General features: G+C 39.3%; 1 protein-coding gene across 2 annotated transcripts in view; it reads right to left on the bottom strand.

Moving 5' to 3' along the window:
• ST8SIA1 (ST8 alpha-N-acetyl-neuraminide alpha-2,8-sialyltransferase 1) overlaps window positions 1-18,720 on the bottom strand; it is a 155,505-nt gene that overhangs the window by 50,162 nt on the left and 86,623 nt on the right. For both annotated transcript variants that reach the window (XM_046011739.1, XM_046011738.1), the window contains exons 3-4: window positions 12,218-12,327; window positions 1,843-1,935 (exon numbers count right to left, since the gene is read on the bottom strand). In XM_046011739.1, the coding sequence (XP_045867695.1) occupies window positions 1,843-1,935; window positions 12,218-12,327 (203 nt within the window). The remainder of the gene's footprint in view (window positions 1-1,842; window positions 1,936-12,217; window positions 12,328-18,720) is intronic.

Below are 18,720 nucleotides of genomic sequence, written 5' to 3'. Positions count from 1 at the left end.
TAACATCCAAAGAGCTAAATCTGCACTTTTGAGATTTTGGCAATATATATTTAAAGCATACGCACAACACAGAATACATTGAAAGTACATACTTGGTGACTATTTAAGCTTATGCCAAAAAATTTAGATAACTTAAAAACGGTCAAGGAAATAATGATGGATTTTTAAATTTTTTTTTAAAGATTTTATTTCTTTATTTTGAGAGAAAGAGTGTGCAAGCAGGGGATGGGGCAGAGGGAGAGGGAGAGAGAGAGAATCTCAAGCAGGCTCCATGAGTACAGAGTCTGATGTGAAGGGCTCTATCGCACAACCTCAAGATCATGACCTGAGCCAAAATCAAGAATTGGACGTTCAACTGAATGAGCCACCCAGGCACCCCTGGATTAAATTTCTTAAATAAGAAAATGGAAACTATAAATGCCTAGGAAAATACAGGACAAAATTTTTTTCAATGGAAGGGATGTGGGTAAGTAAGATCAAAGGAAGATTTTTTTTAAAAAGAAGCCATAGAGGAAAAGATTAACAAATTTCATTGCATAAAACATATTAAATTTTGAAAGGATATCAGTTAAAACATCAATGATAGGCCGGAAGAAAATATTTGTACATATACAGCAAACATATCTATAATATAAACAGTTAACACCTATAATATAAACAGTTCTTATAAACCAACAGGAAAATATTTTTTAAAAAGAAAAATAACACAAAATGAGCAAAAAATACAAGAAGGTAATTCACAGAGAAAATACTAACAGTCAATAGTCACTCAGCCCTTGCTGTAGTCAGCAAAAAAATGTATAGTAAATAAAAAATAATATATCATCTCTCACCCAACAAATTGCCAAAAATTTAAAAGATGAATAGTACATAATATTGTTTTTAGGACTGGGAAACAGGCAGTCTTATCCTTTACAAAAGAGAAAGTAAATGGTACATTTCGGAGAGGCGATTTCACAGTATCTGCCAAAATTAAAAAAATGTTTGGTCGCATTTCTGGACATCTTTTATATGGGAATGCTTACTTGTGAACCAAAATAGTGCAGCATTGCTTATGAGGTGACACACATGTGCGGTCACCTGGGTGAGACTCCCTTGGATGACAAGAGCCTGAGCTCACCACATCTGAGATTGCAGTCCTAACTGCTAGCTAGGCAGGAGAGTGTAAGGCAGCGTTTGACTTCTCTTTTCACAGAGATTGAGTCATTCTCTACACTGAGCAATCCTTGGAGAAACAACCCATAGTGTACTGATGGGCTTTGTCAACTACAGACCAACCCCCAGAAGTTCCCACAGCAGCTGTCTAAGATCTCCAGAATTGATCTGGGAGCAAGAATTTTCCATCTGCTCTCCCAAATCTGATTGAACGCAATATAACGTAATGTAATATCGTCATGATTATATATTCCTATATATTCTGACAATTTTGCTATTTTCATGCATACATATGCAGTGGATGGGCCATTTCTTGTTTTTATTCTTTAACAAAACTACTATTAATAGTAGTGCCAATCAAGGAGTTGGGAATAAAGCCAACAAGTTAGAAAGTAGAAATGAGTAAGCAGGTGATTGCATCGCTTCTCTGAGTGAAACAACGGATTCTCATGTTATTTCTACCATCTCTAAAGGCAAGAAACAGAATCCCAGAAGAGGCATAAATAATGTTTAGATTCCCATAATCCTGCTTAGTTTATTTACAATTCCCTCCTTCATCCTTCCTGCCTGTCCAGATGGTTTTCTTCTTTGTTTCTCAAACTGAATTATGTTCACTGCCTTAAGATGTTAAATACTTCAAAGGCCTTCCTCTTCAGTTCCTCACAAACAGAAGTCATAAACTCTTACCTTTGCCGAATTATGCTGGGGTTTGCGGTCACTAAATGACTTTTGGATCCAACATCTTTAGTGTATTCACTTGACAAAGGAGGAAGATTGCATCTAGAGAAACAAAACATTTTAGAATGATTTACAAACTTTTAAATCAATTATCATGACAAATGGGAATTTTCCTAAATCTAGCTCATCCACAAATAATCAATTTTATCACCTCTCCCTTTTAACAGTCATTAGATGACTAAATATAACCATCTTCAAAATGCAGTCATAAAAATGAGTCCTGTTTTAAAAGAAAATGTCAGCTAGAGAGTTAAGTAATCTATTAAAAAAGAGATATTAACTAGGATGAATTTATTCCATTCAAAATATTTTTGAGTTGGTAGGACAGGAAGTATTAGGCTTGAAACTAGAGCTCAGGAGGGTGTAGTATACTAGGACACAGGGCTGGCAGTGTTCTCTGTATACCCAGAAACCTCAAGACACAGGGAAGAATTGTATTTGCTTGTGGTTTTCTGTTTCCAAATCCTAAATTATAACAGTACATTCACAGCAAACTCTGCCACCTAAATCAATGCATGTCCAACTTCTGTGTACATGACCAATGTATGGGTTGACTACTGGTAGAACAGGGTGATTTGTTATCTAAAGAAATGCAATGATTTTCCACTGTCCCAGTTCAGCCAAGGGAAAGCATACAGGGATGTTTTCTTGGTGACAAAAATAAATAACTCCCCTCTCTCTCTGGTTCAGTCTCTCTCTTTTTCTCTCTCTCTCTTTCTGTCTCTCTCTCACACACATACACACACATACACACACAACCACCCCAGCCCTTATTGCTTTCCTTGGCCACAATGTCTTATGAATGTTTACAGTGGAAAATAGGGCAACTACAAATCCCAATTCCATGGCTTTCTGCCAGTGGAACTTCAGGCAAGTTAATTCATCTGCCTGGCCTTTGTTTCCTCATTACACAAAATGAGGATAATGACTTTTCTTCTCCAATGAGCTTGTTGTAAGGATTACAGTAAGAAATGTATAAGAGGTCCCTACCTTGATACCTCCTCCATAGTAAAAACTCAAAAATATTGTGTATCAGAAATATATTTATAATTAAATATATATTTTTTATGAAGACCCTAAATGAATCCATAGTTTCCATTAGGTTTAATTACTCTGTCCTAATTTCTCCTAGTCACCCCTAGCTCTAACTTGACTCCTACCACATCAGAGCATCTCTAACTTTGACTCTTCAACAAACTAAAACATCATTTATTTGCAGGTAAAGAGATGTAAACATTAAGGTCTCTGCCATTCCCCCAACTATTAAATTTACCCTACAAATTTCCCCAGGACACGGAATTGTCTGGGCAGCCACTCAGCTGATTAGCTCAAGTTCCTTGATGTTGTCTTGTATTTGTCCTGTGACTCCTACCACATCAGGCCATCTTGGGTAGAACTTGTCTCAGTTGATTTGGAATCTTCCTTTCATCTGCTCAACAGTAAAAAGATGCTGGCCCTCCAGGCAGCTACCCACAGATTACTTAGTCAGCCAGTTGGTGACTTTTGCTGAGTGCCCATTGAGAACAACACAGTGGTCATTGTAAGGGGTTGGAGGGAAGCCAAGTCACAGGGCTTCCTCTTGAGGTGTCTATACTGTAGTGGTCACACCATATCCAGTGTGGTTTCTGAGGACCCTTGTGAGGGAGTGAGCTTTAGCATTACCAGCCACGCTCATCCAGCACGGGTGCTGACTATGATCTTGTGATTGAACTGATCTTTGATCAGTTGATGAAGGTGACTTGCAGGGTAAAACATAAGTTAAAATTTGAGCATTTACATCTTTTTTTTAAAGCTTTAATTTATTAGAGAGACAGAGAGAGAACAAGTGATGGGGAGGGGGACAGAAAGAATAGGAGAGGAAAAGCAGACTTCCCACCAAGCAGGAAGCCCAACACGGTCTCATGGGATCATGACCTGAGCCAAAGGCAGACGCTTAACTGACTGAGCCACTCAGGTGCCCCTGAGCATTTCTGTCTTAAGGAAGCTTTGATCTTAATGGTCCTTCATAATATTGAGAATCAAACACATTATATCAAAACTTTAACCTCTAAATACTGCTGGAGAGTATAGTTAACCTATTTTGTCATTAATGAAACATGTCAGTTTTAATGAATAGTCTGTTTTTCTGTGTGTTCCTTGTAGGTTGATCCACGGCTCATATGTCTGGATTCCTTCATACCTTCTATCACACAGTCAAAGCTCAAGAAAAACTTCTGGATACTGATTGTTAAGTCCTGCAACACAAGGAAATTGTTTATAACAATTAAGATAATATTTTATAAATGCATTTCTGGAAAATAATGACACTGCATTTTGGTGTAAATATCTGTCTTAAGTTCTTCAAATGCAAATGTCTTTGACACTTCCTTGTAGTTCTTTTCTTAGAAAAAGCACACTGTAATTTTAGCTCTTCAATTCCTAAACTGATAATTACGTAGATTTACATAAGAGGCACATTTAATACAAATTGTTTCTAATAAGGCATAATTCTGTAAAAGTGTTTCAAACTTTGCATTATTGCTCATTGGCACAACTAACAGATATTAATGGCTAATGTGTCTTAGTAACTGTGCTCATGACCCTAAAAGATGTTATCACAGAATTGCATTTTTTTGGGATGCCAGGTTGGCTCAGTGGGTTAAGAATCAGCCTTCAGAACCATAAGAGACTATGGACTCTGAAAAACAACCTGAGGGTTTTGAAGGGTCAGGGGTGGGAGGTTGGGGGAACAGGTGGTGGGTAACAGGGAGGGCACGTATTGCATGGAGCACTGGGTGTTGTGCAAAAACAATGAATATTGTTACGCTGAAAAAATAAATAAAATGGAAAAAAAAAAAAAAAAGAATCAGCCTTCAGAGGCGCCTGGGTGGCTCAGTGGGTTAAAGCCTCTGCCTTCGGCTCAGGTCATGATCCCAGGGTCCTGGGATCGAGCCCTACATCGGGCTCTCTGCTCGGCGGAGAGTCTGCTTCCCCCTCTCTCTCTGCCTTCCTCTCTGCCTACTTGTGATCTCTGTCTGTCAAATAAATAAAAAAATAAAATCTTTAAAAAAAAAAAAAAATCAGACTTCAGCTCAGGTCATGATCCCAGGGTCCTGGAACTGAGTCCTGCATCAGGCTCCTTGCTCAGCAGGGAGTCTGCTTCTCCCTCTCCCTTTAGCACTCTCCCCACCCCGGCTGTGCTCTCTCTCTCGCCCATCTCAAATAAATAAATAAAATATTTTAAAAATTTTTTGAAAAAAAAAAGCAAAAAAAAGTTAAAAATAGAACTACCCTATGACCCAGCATTTTCACTACTAGGTATTTACCCAAAGAATACAAGAACACAAATTCAAAGGGATACATGCACCCTGATGTAAAGTAGCATTATTTACAATAGCCAAAATAGAAGAGCAGACCAACTGTCCATAGTGATATATATATATATATATATATATATATATATATATATATATATCACCCATCAAAAAGAATAAAATCTAGCCATTTGTAGTGACATGAATGGAGCTAGAGGGTATTGTGCTAGGGGAAATATATCAGTTAAAGAAAGAAAAATACCATATAATTTCCCTCTTATATGGAATTTAGAAGACACAGCAAATGAGCATAGGGGAAAAAAGAGAGAGAGAGAGAGTGAGGCAATCCAGGAAACAGATTCTAACTACAGAGAACAAACTGATGGTTACCAGAGAGGAGGCAGGTGGAGGGATGAGCTAAATAGGTAACGGGGACTGAAGAATGAATTTGTTGTGATGAGCACCAGGTGTTTGTGGAAGTGTTGAATCTCTATATTGTATATCTAAAACTAGTATTACACTGCATGTTAACTAACTGGAATTTAAATAAAAACTTTAAAAGTGTTATACATATTTAAGTATGCAAAACACACATAATAATTCCATGGCACCAAAATGATGTTGCCCTCACTTGTATCCCTAAGCCACCCAAATCATCTCCAAGATGCAATCATGTTACCTTTGTCTTGCAGACCTTCCAGATAAATTGTATTCAATGATATTATTTTTTAAAGTGTTTTTTGGGTTAGAGCAAATGTTTACTTTGAAAAACAAGAAAATAGAAAAACAAGAAATAGATGTTTAGCATTACAAAGTATACTTGAGTGGCACCTGGGTGGCTTAGTCGGTTAAGCATTTTCCTTCAGCTCAGGTCATGATCCTGGGTCCCTGGGATCGAGCCCCATGTTCGGCTCCCTGCTCATCTCAGAGTCTGCTTCTCCCTTTTCCTCTGCCCTCCTCTTCCCCCGTCCTCATTCTCTCTCTGTCTCAAGTAAATAAAATCTTTAAAAAAAAAAAAAAGGTAAGAAAGTGTACTTGAAAATGTCTAAGCAAAGAAAATTACAATACTGTTTTATCCTAATACTGGAAAACATTTTGAACTGTAATGTGGTATATCACTGTATGCAGGTAAGGCTATTTTTGGATCTTTTCTCTCACTGTAACTCTCCATGCATCCTACAGTCTAAGATCAGACATATTATGTGCTTTCTAATCATATGTTCTCACTAAATGTTTAATTTTGAATTATGATACTACCTCAATTTTCTCAAAAAATGTGTACGAAGCAACCATTTATAAGTAGATCTGTAAGTGGTCAAATAAAAATAATTTATAAACAATTTATAACACTCAATTATTCCCATATTATAAACCATAAACTAGGCTTTTACAAAATTCAAATATGTTATGAAAATGGCCCTATTCTTCACCGGAGTTCAAGATGGTGGCATAGGAAGACCCTGAACTGACTTCCTCCCACTGGTACACCAAATCTACAGCTACCTATAGAATAATTCTCCCTGGAAAAGACCTGAAAATAAGCTAAATGGTAACTCCACAACAAAAGATTAAAGGACCAAATCAGGAAAGGTAGGAGAGGCAGAGACACGGTCTTGTCAAAAATCCCACTCCTGGCATGGTAAGCCACAAGTGAGAGGGATCTCACAAATATAGAGCATATCCCTAAGGAGCAAGGTATTTGATCTCCATATCATGTATCCCAACACTTGGGACCTGCACCAGAGAGGCCCTAAAACATCTGGCTTTGAAAACCAGCATGGCTTATACCTAGAAGACCCAAAGGACTATAGGAAACGAAGACTCCCATCTTAAAAGGGCTCATGCATAGGCTCATTCTCCTGAGTACCAGTGCAAAAACAGCAAGCTGAAAAGCACCTAGACCATACGTGAAAGAAATTCATTGTCTAATCTTAAAGCATCTTCCAGAAGGGCGGGGGTCTGCTGGAACTCTCTCCAAGGATGGAGGTGCTGGTGCATGTCATGTTTGCACCCTCCTACCTTTCTGCTTGCCCTGGAATGGTGCTCCCATTCCCCCCTTTAAAAGATGTAAAATGTCAAACTGGTCAGGTGTATGTGCCAATAGGCTAGCACTTGTCTTCCCTGCCAAAGCCTATGGAAGGGCATGTCCCAGTCTGGCACTCTACTGTGCCACCAAACACAGTAGGTGCATTCAAAACATACAAGGGATGCCCTGTCTCTGAACCAAGGGGAACTTATGTATCTGGGCCCCACAGGTCTGAAAGAATTAGAGAAACAGTTCCCGGCAGGTTATCACTCCCAGGTCAAATGCAGGCAGCAGACTAAAACACTCACCCATCTTCCTGTGACCATTCCTTCAAGACTGGGAGACACAGTTGTTTGACATAATACAAAGAAACAAACACAGAGAACCAAACAAAATGAGGAAAAGAGGCATATTCTTCAAATGAAAGAACAAGATACAGCCCCCCAAAAAAACCTTAATGAAATGAAGATAAGTAATTTTCCTGATAGAGTTCAAAGTAATGATCAAATAGATGCTCACCAATCTCAGGAGAGTGGATAAACACAGAAAGAACTTCAACAAAGAGATATGAAATATAAGAAAGTACCAAACAGAAGTCACAGAGCTGAAGAATATAATAACTGAACTGAAAAATACACCAAAGGTGTTCAATAGCAGACTAGATGAAACAGAAGGAAGGATCAGTGACTTGGAAGACAGGACAGTGGAACTCACCAAAACAGAGCAGCAGAAAGAAAAACAAACAAACAAACAAACATTTAAGTGAAGATAGCTTAAGGAACCTCTGAGACAATATCAAACAGATGAACATCTGCATAATAGGGGTACCAGAAGGAGAAGAAAAAGGGACAGAAAACTTATTTGAAGAAATAATTGCTGGAAACTTCCCTAACCTGGAAAAGGAGGAAATAAACATTCAGGTTTAGGAAGTCCACCTAATGAGACCCACACTACAACACATTATAATTAAAATGTCAAAAGTTAAAGATAGAATCTTAAAGCGGCAAGAGATAATCAATGTGTTACATATAAGGGAACCCCCATAAGACCACATGCAGATTTTTGAAAGAAACATTGAAGATCAGAAGGGAGCGCATGATATATTCAAAAAGCTAAAAGCAAAAACTGCCAATCAAGAAGACTCTATTTAGCAAGGTTATCATTTAACTGAAGGAGAAGATAAGAGAGCTTTCCAGACAAGCAAAAACTAAAGGACCTCCACTAAACTGGCCTTACAAGAATTGTTAAAGGGACTTCCTTAAGCTGAAGGGAAAGGGCACTTATTAGTAACATGAAAATATATAAAAGTAAAAATGTCATCAATAAAAGAAAATACATAATAAAAGTCATGGACCAATCATTTACAAAGTTCACATGAAGGCTAAAATATAAAAATAGGAAAAATAACTATAATTACAATGATTAGTTAGAGGATACACAAAATAAAAGGATGTAAAACATGACATCAAAAACAAAACATGGATGGGAGAGTAAAAATGTAGGATTTTAGTAAGTGTTCAAACGTAACTTGCTATCAACTTAAAATAGACTAGTGTGTATATATATAGGCTGAGACATGTAAGTCTCATGGTAACCACAAAGCAAAAACCTACAGTAGATACACAAAAAAATAATGAGAACGGCATCGAAACATAAGACTGAAGAAAGGCATCAAACCATAAGGGAAGAGAGCAAAAGGAGAAGAAACAAGGAGGAACTACAAAACAGCCAGAAAACAATGAACTAAATGGCAAAAGTACATCCCTAGCTAGAACTACTTTAAACATAAGTGGGCTAAATTTTCCAATCAAATGACATGGAGTGTCCATCAATGGATGAATGGGTAAAGAAGATGAAATATATAGGCAATGGAATATTACTGTCATAAAAAAAGAATGAAATCTCACCATTTGCCACAATAAAGATGGCCTCTGAAGGTATTAGAGTAAGTGAAATAAATCACAGAGAAAGACAAATCCTCTGTGATTTCACTTATATGTGGAATCTAAAACACAAAACAAACAGAACAAAATTCATAGATAGAGAGCAAAGATTGGTGGTTGCCAGAAGGGATGGGGTGGGAGTGAGAGTAATGTGAACAGGGTGTCAGGAAATACAAAATTCCAGTTATAAAATAAGTAAGTCATGGGGTAACATATAGCACGTGACTACAGTCAGCAAATACCCTTTTGCATATAATGTAACTTCTATGGTAACAGGGAAACGAGACTCACTGTGATCATTTCAGTGTATACAAATATCAAATCAAGATGTTGTACCCCTGATACTAATAAAATGTTACATGTCAATTATAATTCAATTTAAAAAAAAAAGAAAATGGTGCTATTCTTGAAATTAAATCAATGGTCCATGCACAAATAACTCTGGTTCTTTGAATTTTCAATCTTCACCTCTCTCAGTATTCTGTGAACATTTATGTTTACTCATTAATTCTGAATTTGAATAGAGCAATGTTGATTGTACATAACACAAACTTAGTCTTGTTTATTTGCAATAAATAAATAGAGATAACCCCTCAAAAATGCTTAGCCCTAGTCTTCAACATGTTAAGTTTAAAACATGTACCTTCCTAAATATAGTGACACACATAGATATATAAACTTAGGAATAATATAAAAATATACTGTACTGCCTCCCACCAGACTGTATTAAGACCTTTTGAAATCACTTAAATTTCTTGAATTTGTAAGTATAATAATCACTCCTCCTTGCTCCTTACATAGTTTTTGGAAAGAGCAAATAAACATCCTTCAATGCAAGCTGCAAATATAAAGTAGACTACATGAACTGTTATGATTATATAGTTATATAGTTATATAGCTGTTATGATTATATAGTTATATATTATATAGTTATATAGTTATATATACATGGAAAGGCCTGAGGAACTGTCTGCTCCCACTCCCTCACATGCTGAGCCCCAGCAAGGGTAAAACGACATGCTGTAGATCATTGAGCTGGTTTGTGGCAAGAGCTTGTCTTCTGTCCCTCTGTGTTCTCTGCTGGCTCTTCAGCCTCCACCTAATGCCAGTATATTGGAGTGGATGCCTGGATTTGGTCCAGGGCCTTTGCTCTTCTCATCTACCTCAATTCTATAGGTGATGGTGGTCCCTCCCATAGCTGAACTACCTTTCCAGGCTCATCTCAATGTACTGTGGCAGCACTTGGTGTCTTTCCCACTTCAGAGCCTCAGAAAGACTATTCCTATGCCCAGAGTGAAATATAGACATGGTTCACTCCACACACCACTTCTCAGAAGGTCCCTGACCCCTCAACATCTGTCTCTGAATTACCTCTATCAGAGCACTCCAGGTACAACATACAGACAGAAATGTTTAACGTACCATTTCTCGTCCCAGCTAACGCCAATACCTAGTAGTAGCTAAATAAATAGATGTTGTATTGACATAAGAGAACTACATTTTTATTTTCCACATTTTCCTATTCTTTGTGTATACTGCAGCAATAATAATAATTGCAATAGAGAGAAAACCACATTCCTATACTGGAAAAACTATGGCAGGGCACTTCCATGAGGGAAAGATGGATATAGAAAGACATCCCCCTCTGCTATAGGCTTCACGAGCAAGATAAAAAGTCTGCTGAAGGAGCTCATGTCTCATTCTCTGAGCAGGAACTTGGCTCTCCCCCAAGTCCACGGCTTCCCCCAAAACACTCTTACCTAGTGTCTTCAGCCTCCTCACCCCACTGCGCTCAGAGCTCACAGGTTGTTTAGTGTTCTCTTAGCCACCTTTGACCACTTCTAGACTATTCTCTACTTATCCTTAAAAATGATCACAAAATCCAAATCCCAAGACCCACTCCCTTCCTAGGCTCAGCCTTCTTCCCTTTGTGGTGCTGCAGGCCTTAGCCTTCCTGGCCCTGGAGCCTTTGGCACCTGCATCTCTGTCGTCCCCATGTTAGTGAGGCTTTGGGGCCCATCTGAAAGACTCTCCACAACATAGCTTCAAAGTTCCTATGCTTCTTCAGCTACACATGTCTTCTTTTTCTGTCACACAGCAGATCAGCTCCCAGACATACTGAGTTCTGAAATCATAAACTCCACTGGGCCACTCTTTGATGTTAGTTCTTATCATTCCATTTCTCTCTTATCTTTCCCAGCACCCACTGCCTGTGGGCTCAGAATGACCCTGTCCTTGGGCCCCATTTGGGTCCCTTCCTCTCTTGTTCTTGCCTCTCAGAACCCACTTCCTGTCCAGCCCAGACCTCAAGGCATGTCACCTCACACTCTCTCTAGCTGGGATCCTCCGTGTCATTACTCCCCCTCCTCCCTCCCTCTCACCCAGACAATCCCAAACCCATTTCAGTCCAATCACTTGCTGTCTTCACTTCTGGTCAAAATCACCCACCAGTGATTTTGGTGGTGCCCCTACAGGTGGAAGGCCTCTACCCCTGACTGGATCCATCTTAGCAGGTTTTTACACACCCCTGCAGAAGCCTCTTGTGTTCCCCTCCAAGTGACACACATGCCACCACTCTGCTCAATCCCTTAACCAAACTTCCTCACTGCTCCAAAGTTATGCCCCCTCGTTCGTTCCAGTTGTCCCAGCCATACACAGGTCAGACCCGTCTTCAAATCCCACTTGCTACTCACAAATGCTTTTGTGAAAAACAAAGATGACAAGGGTGTAGAGTAGAAATGAATAAATGAAAATGTCCATTTAGAGACAATCTTTGAAGTTTTTATCACCCGACTCTATGCTCTAAAGCAAAATCTAAGTGTTTCTACTTTTGGGTCTCCCCACGACCTCTAAGCCCTTATTGGCTTTGTACTTTCTTGGGGCATGTTCCCTTGCTCCCTGGGCCTCTCCTACATTCATTTGTATCTGAACTTGAAGGGAAGCTAAAGAGCAGTTACAACTGATTAATCCCAAGTGACTAGCTTTGAAAGGCCCCAGGGCTCGTGGAAGGGGTGGGGGAAAGGAGAGAAGGCAGAGGCCATGCTGTGGGTGCTCTCTCTTACCGCATGACAAAATTTGCTTCATCTATTTGACGGCCACAGCCACTCTTCTTCAGAATCCCACCATTTCCCACCACCGCGCATTTCTTCAAGGGCAGCTGGAATGGGGTTGCCTAGCAACAGAAAACAAGGCGGGTTTTCACTGCAGAGAACACACAACCACTCACAAAATCATTGTTTACAGCAGACCCCTTGGAGGAATTTGACTGAAGACTGGGCAGACCAAAAGAGCATGGAGAAAGAAAGATGCCAAGAAGTTTATAAGGAATAAACTAGCCTGCTTCTTTGATACTAAAAATAAATAAATGAATAAACAAATGAAAATTTAAAAATTAACTCCCTGAAGTACATCTAAGTATAACATATTTTGTACCAAATGGACCACGTACATTGTAAAAAGTGGCTACTAGAGAAAAGAGAAAAATCCATACTAAACATTGGATTAGTTTTAAAGGCATTAAACTGGGAACAAGCTCAAATGAATTCTATCTCCCTATCTGAATGCAATTTCATTCATTCATAAAATCTGCAATTCACTCAACAAATAGTAGCTGAGTGCTTCTTATGCTAACTATTAGGGGTAAATACAAAAAGTTACAAAAAGTCACAGGCCTCAGGACTCAGTTTGAGATGTAGGGGGACTGTGAACATATAAACCTATCTAACAGACTCTAATGTAATGTTGAAATTGTTGTAGATGTGTGCTCTAAGTGCTGTGGAGAATCCCACACAGGAGGAAAAGGGCAAATTTCTGCCAAGCCAGCTCAGGGAACGCCTTCTCACTTGAGATGAATCTTAAAGGATGAATAGGATATTGCCAGCAGAGAAGCAGTATAAACAAAGGCACAAAGTATGCTGAAAGCAAATGCTGTGTTTATGAGAAAATGTACACTCTGGGTGGGTCTGTCTAGAACCTGGGAGACGCTAACGGGCAAGTGACTTGTGCAAACCAGACAGCATGTGACTTTCTTTCTGCAAACATTGAGCTGGACTGCAAAGAAAATGTTCAGTGTACCCGAGTGTTTCCTGAAGTGCTATTTATAGTATGGGGGACTGACTATCAAAACCTAGCAATAGCCCCTGGAAGTGAAATGCGTCATTCAGTGTCTTTTAGCTGGGTCAGCAAGAACCACCAGGTACAGAATCTCGTGCTTGCTGAAACAATGCTTACTGGTGGCAGTTCTTTGGGGGAAGAACTATTCTGATATTAAATTAAATTAAAATAACTATTCTGATATTAAGTAGGCCATTCTGCATGAATTTGAAGCAAGACGGATTGTACCAGCAGAATAAATGGAATATATGAATATACACTATAAGAAATTCACATAGGTACAAAGTAATTAAACCAGAAAAATAAAATTCCAAGAGTCTGTGTGATAACTAGTAGCTGAGGTCGGTACTTAAGGCAGCACAAGAAAAAGTGCTATGAAAATATAGTTGATAAAGATACAGTACTTAAACCGTAAAGTCTAAGCATTTGCCAGCAGACAATTAAGAATTCCCTGCATGACTGCAACAGAGAACAGTCCAGTAAACTCCAGAGTGGGATACAGAGAAGACAGACAAGAAAAGGTCAGCACTCTGACACGCCCAGATTGATCCACGGTGACATGTGGCATTTTCCTTAGTTGGTGCTAAGGAGGGTTTGAAGTTAGCATTAGAAATACATAGGTTAGATCGACCGAAACAAGGCAGAGGATAATAGGGGAAGAGAGGAAGAAATGAAGTAAGATGAAACCAGAGCTGGAGACAAACCATAAGAGATTGTTAATCTTAGGAAACAAACTGAGGGTTGCTGGAGGGGACAGGGGTGAGGGGATGGAGGAACAGGGTGATGGACACTGAGGAGGCTATGTGTTACAATGAGCACTGGGTATTATAGAAGACTGATGAATCACAGACCTGTACCCCTGAAACAAATAACATATTATATATTAATTAATTAAATTTAAATTTAAAAAGGAAAATATATTTGTATATAAAAAAGTGCAAAAAAAAGGAAATACATTGGTTAGATCTATAATATGATAGATGTATATTTAAGTTTATATGCTCAAATTAGTTATTCATTTATTCCACAAGTATTTACTAAGTGCCTACTATGTTCCAGGCACTGTTCTGGGTGACAGGGACATAAGTAATTATCCCTGTTCTTATGGAGCTTACAATCTCAGGAGTAAAGACAAATGGATGAAATGAATAGTATGTCAGATGGCAATATGGGCTGTGGAGAGAAATAAATCATTGGCAGGAGACAATCAGGAAATGGCTTTTAAAGAACTGCAATTCAAATAGGGTGGTTGGGGAGGACCTCAAAGGAGACATGTGAGCAAATCCTTGCACATGAAATGGTGAACATTATGGACATCTGGGGGGAACTGCTCTCGCTGACACTGAGGAAGGAACATCCCTGGGGTACAAAAGGAAGAGCAAAAGACCCCATTGTGTGTGAAGATGAGTAAGCAGGGGACTGAGACGTAGAAGAGGAAATCGGAGTTAACTTGGGGAGAGATTGGAGAATAAAGTCTGTAGGGTATGATAAAGACTTTGGGTTTTGTTCTGAGATGTACATCAAGTCAAGGTAGACGAGGAAAGGACTGACATTATGCCATATTTTGGAACAACCACTCTGCCTCTGTGTGAACAGGTTACAAGATGTCATGAGTAGAAAGAAAGTGACCAGTCAAGAGTTTCCTTTAACAGGGGACTAGAGATTCTGGTGGCTTGGATGAGGGCGATGGTAGTGGGGATGGTGGGAAGTGAGCAGATTCTGGACATATTTTGAAGTAAAAGCTGACAGGATTTGCTGATGTAATGGAAATAGAGTAAAAGAAAAAGAGGTATTGGGGTGCCTGGTTGGCTCAGTGGGTTAAAGCCTCTGCCCTCGGCTCAGGTCATGATCCCAGGGTCCTGGGATTGAGCCCTGCATTGGGCTTTCTGCTCAGTAGGAAGCCTGCTTCCTCCTCTCTCTGCCTGCCTCTCTGCCTACTTGTGATCTCTGTCTGTCAAGTAAATAAATAAAAAATCTTAAAAAAAAAAAAAAGAAAAGAAAAGAAAAAGAGGTATTGAGAATGATGCCAAGGGTTTTGGCTAACATAGCTGTAAGGATGGACCTGCATTTACTGAGGTATAGATTACAGAGGGGCAGATTTTGGGGAAAATGGTTTAGAGTTCAATTTTAAATATGTCGTGTGTGACATCTCCTTTAGGCATTTAAATGACAGTGTCAAGGAGGCAAATAAATATGAGAATACATCCAGGGAACTGGTCTTTCCTGAAGAGAGCTGGGAGTGATCAGCATACAGTAGGTAACTAACATTAGGAGACTCAATGGTGAATAGGTGTTGACAGAGAAGAGGCCAAAGACTTGAATCCTGGGACATTCCAACAAGAAGTCAGGACACTAAGGAGACTTAGGAGTGGCCACAGAAAAGTGTGGAGTCCTGGAAGATCAGTTAAAAAAAAAGAGAGAGAGAGAGAGAGTTTCTCAAAAACAAAGGGGAAAAATTGCAGCAAATGCAAAATATTTGCAATAATAGATTAATAAATAAAGTAAAATAACAGCTAAAAATTGCCCCCTGGATTTAGCAACATGGAGATCCCTTGGTAACCTTAACAAGGATAGATGTGCTCCATAGCATAGACAGAAGCCTGATCTGAGCTCAGTGAGTTATATATGTTTATTTGCATATCTATTTTTACATAGGTTATTTTAAAAGTGTGGGCTCATTCATGCTCAACTAATATTTAGTTTGCCTTGGGGCACCTGGGTGGCTCTGTCAGTTAAGCAAAGGACTCTTGATATCAGTTCAAGTCCTGGTCTCAGGGTTGTGAGATCAAGTCCTGCACTGGCCTCTGCACTAGGCATGGAGCCCGCTTGGGATTCTCCTTCTCCCTCTGCCTCTCCCCAGCTAATAAAATAATAATAATAGTAGTAATAATAATTAGTTTGCCTTATAAAAGCCAATTTAAACCCTCCCTCATTGCTGTTAGAGTCCTTGGGGGTGCCTGGGTGGCTCAGTTGGTTAAGCATCCAACTCTTGGTTTCAGTTCAAGTCATGATTTTGGGGTCATTAGACTGAGACCTGTACTGGGCTCTATGCGCAGCAGAGAGTCTACTTGAGAATTCTCTCCCTCGCCCTGTGCCCCTTGCCCACTTTTTAAAGGTTTTTTAAATCTTTAAAAAAAAAAAAAGGAGAGAGAGTTCTTGAACCAGGTTGACTGGCAACCCCAGGCTTCCTGGCACAAATCTGGGTACAGAGGCAGCATATCTGAAAAGGTCAGAAGTAGCAGCAGCAACGTAAAGCCAGGTATCTCCAGGGGCGCCAGGGTGGCTCAGTCAGTTGGGCAACGGGCTCTTGATGCTGGGTCAGGTCATGATCTCCAGGTTGTGGAATCAGGCCCAGTGTCAACCTCTGCCCTCAGCAAGGAGTCTGCTTGAGATTTCCTTCCTCTCCCTCTCCTTCTGTCCCCGCTCCACTCGTGCACTTTCTCTAAAATAAATAAACAAATCTTAAAAAAAAAAAAAAAAAAAAGCTAGGAGCCTCCTACCTCCTAACTTCTAGGTTGTAGGACTGTGGGACTATAACACAGGCTATCCAACCCCTCAGTGTTCTACTTCCTGTCCCTAAAGAGGGCTAATACCACAGGATTATATGAGATTATGCGAGCTGATATACATACATCTCATTGAGTGCCTGGTATGGTGTTCCTTGCCTTCTTCTTTCTTCCTTCCCTTCTTCTTTCATCCCTTTCCTCCTTCTAGCACAATTCACTGACTTGTTCAAGCCACAAAATACTGAGATTCCATGGGTTTGGGGAAACACAATAAAACAGTGATTTATCTAACTCTACCTTAACAATTATAAAATGTAACTATTATATTCATATATTATAAAATTTTTTTAGAAGCTCTTGAACTAAAGGTCAGGGATGGGGGAGCCATTTCTTTTTTTGCTGTTAATATTTTCTTGCTACTTCTCCATTTGGTCAATGGCTAGCCCTCACACAAGCAATTTCATTTCAATAAATATTTGTCAAGTGCCTACATGCACACTGTTCTGGGCACAATAACAGCTCATCAAAGCTTTATAGAGAGGAAAAACTTAACTGAGAAAATACTGTGTAATTTTAACTAATGAGATAATATTATCATTGTCGTATTTTAAACACAGAATTATCTCGGCTTGGCAATGGTTAGTGATATGTGAACACAAAGTTCTCCTTCTGGGGTACAGTACCTAGACAGAACTTTGGTCATCTGTTTCCACATGAGAATTATTATTTTGGCAAGGAGTATTTTTTTATTAAGGCATTGCATCCTTTCTTTTCAAATGTATCTCCTTGTATCCTTGCCAGAAAATGTCTAATGATTCTGAGAATATAGTATACCATAAAACTCTTCCTGCTAACCTTAAAAAATACTACTCTAGGGATGCCTGGGTGGCTCAGTGGGTTAAAGCCTCTGCCTTCGGCTCAGGTCATGATCCCAGGGTCCTGAGATCGAGCCCCACATTGGGCTTTCTGCTCAGCGGAGAGCCTGCTTCCCTTCCTCTCTCTCTGCCTGCTTGTCTGCTTGCTTATGATCTCTGTCTGTCAAATAAAAAAAAAAATACTACTCTATGTCCATCAGTATATGAATGGATAAAGAAGTCATGGCACACACACACACACACACACACACACACACACATACATACACAACAGAATATTACTTAGCCATAAAAAAAAGAATAAGATCTTGTCATTTGTGACATGGATGGACCTAGAGGGTATTATGCTAAGTGCAAATGTGTTAGACAGAGAAAGACAATTACCATATGATTTCACTTATATGTGGAATCTAAAAAATCAAAACAAATGAATAAAAAAACAAACGGAAAGCAGAAACAGATCCATAAATAAAGAGAACAAACTGATGTTTGCCAGAAGGAAGGAAGCTGGGGGAATAAGCAAAGTGGGTAAGGGGATTGGGATACAGGCTCCCAATAATGGAATGATTAAGTCATGAGAATAAAAGGTACAAGATAGGGAATATAACAGTGGTTATACTGGTATTGTATGTTGGTATGGTATTGTAATAGCATTATATAGGGACAGACAGATGGTAGCTACACATGTGGTAGGCTTATAGCATAATGGATAGAAACTTGTGAAATCGCTGTTTTGCACCTGAAACTAATGTAACACTGTGTGTCAATTGTACTTCAATTAAAAACAAAAACAGGGGCGCCTGGGTGGCTCAGTGGGTTGGAGCCTCTGTTTTCAGCTCAGGTCATGATCCTGGGGTCCTGGGATCAAGGCCCGCATCTGGCTCTCTGCTCAGCAGGGAGCCTGCTTCCTCCTCTCTGCCTGCCTCTCTGCCTACTTGTTATCTTGTTGTCTGTCAAATAAATAAAATAAATTTTAAAATCTTTAAAAAAAAACAAAAACAAAAGCTAAAAAATATTTTCTAAATGAAAGAATGGATTAGGCAGATCAACCATATGGAGGAATTCAAAATA

The sequence above is a fragment of the Meles meles genome, chromosome 7 (genome assembly GCF_922984935.1).
Source record: "Meles meles chromosome 7, mMelMel3.1 paternal haplotype, whole genome shotgun sequence".
Taxonomy (NCBI): Eukaryota; Metazoa; Chordata; class Mammalia; order Carnivora; family Mustelidae; genus Meles; species Meles meles.
This window is presented reverse-complemented; position numbering and strand designations above follow the sequence as displayed.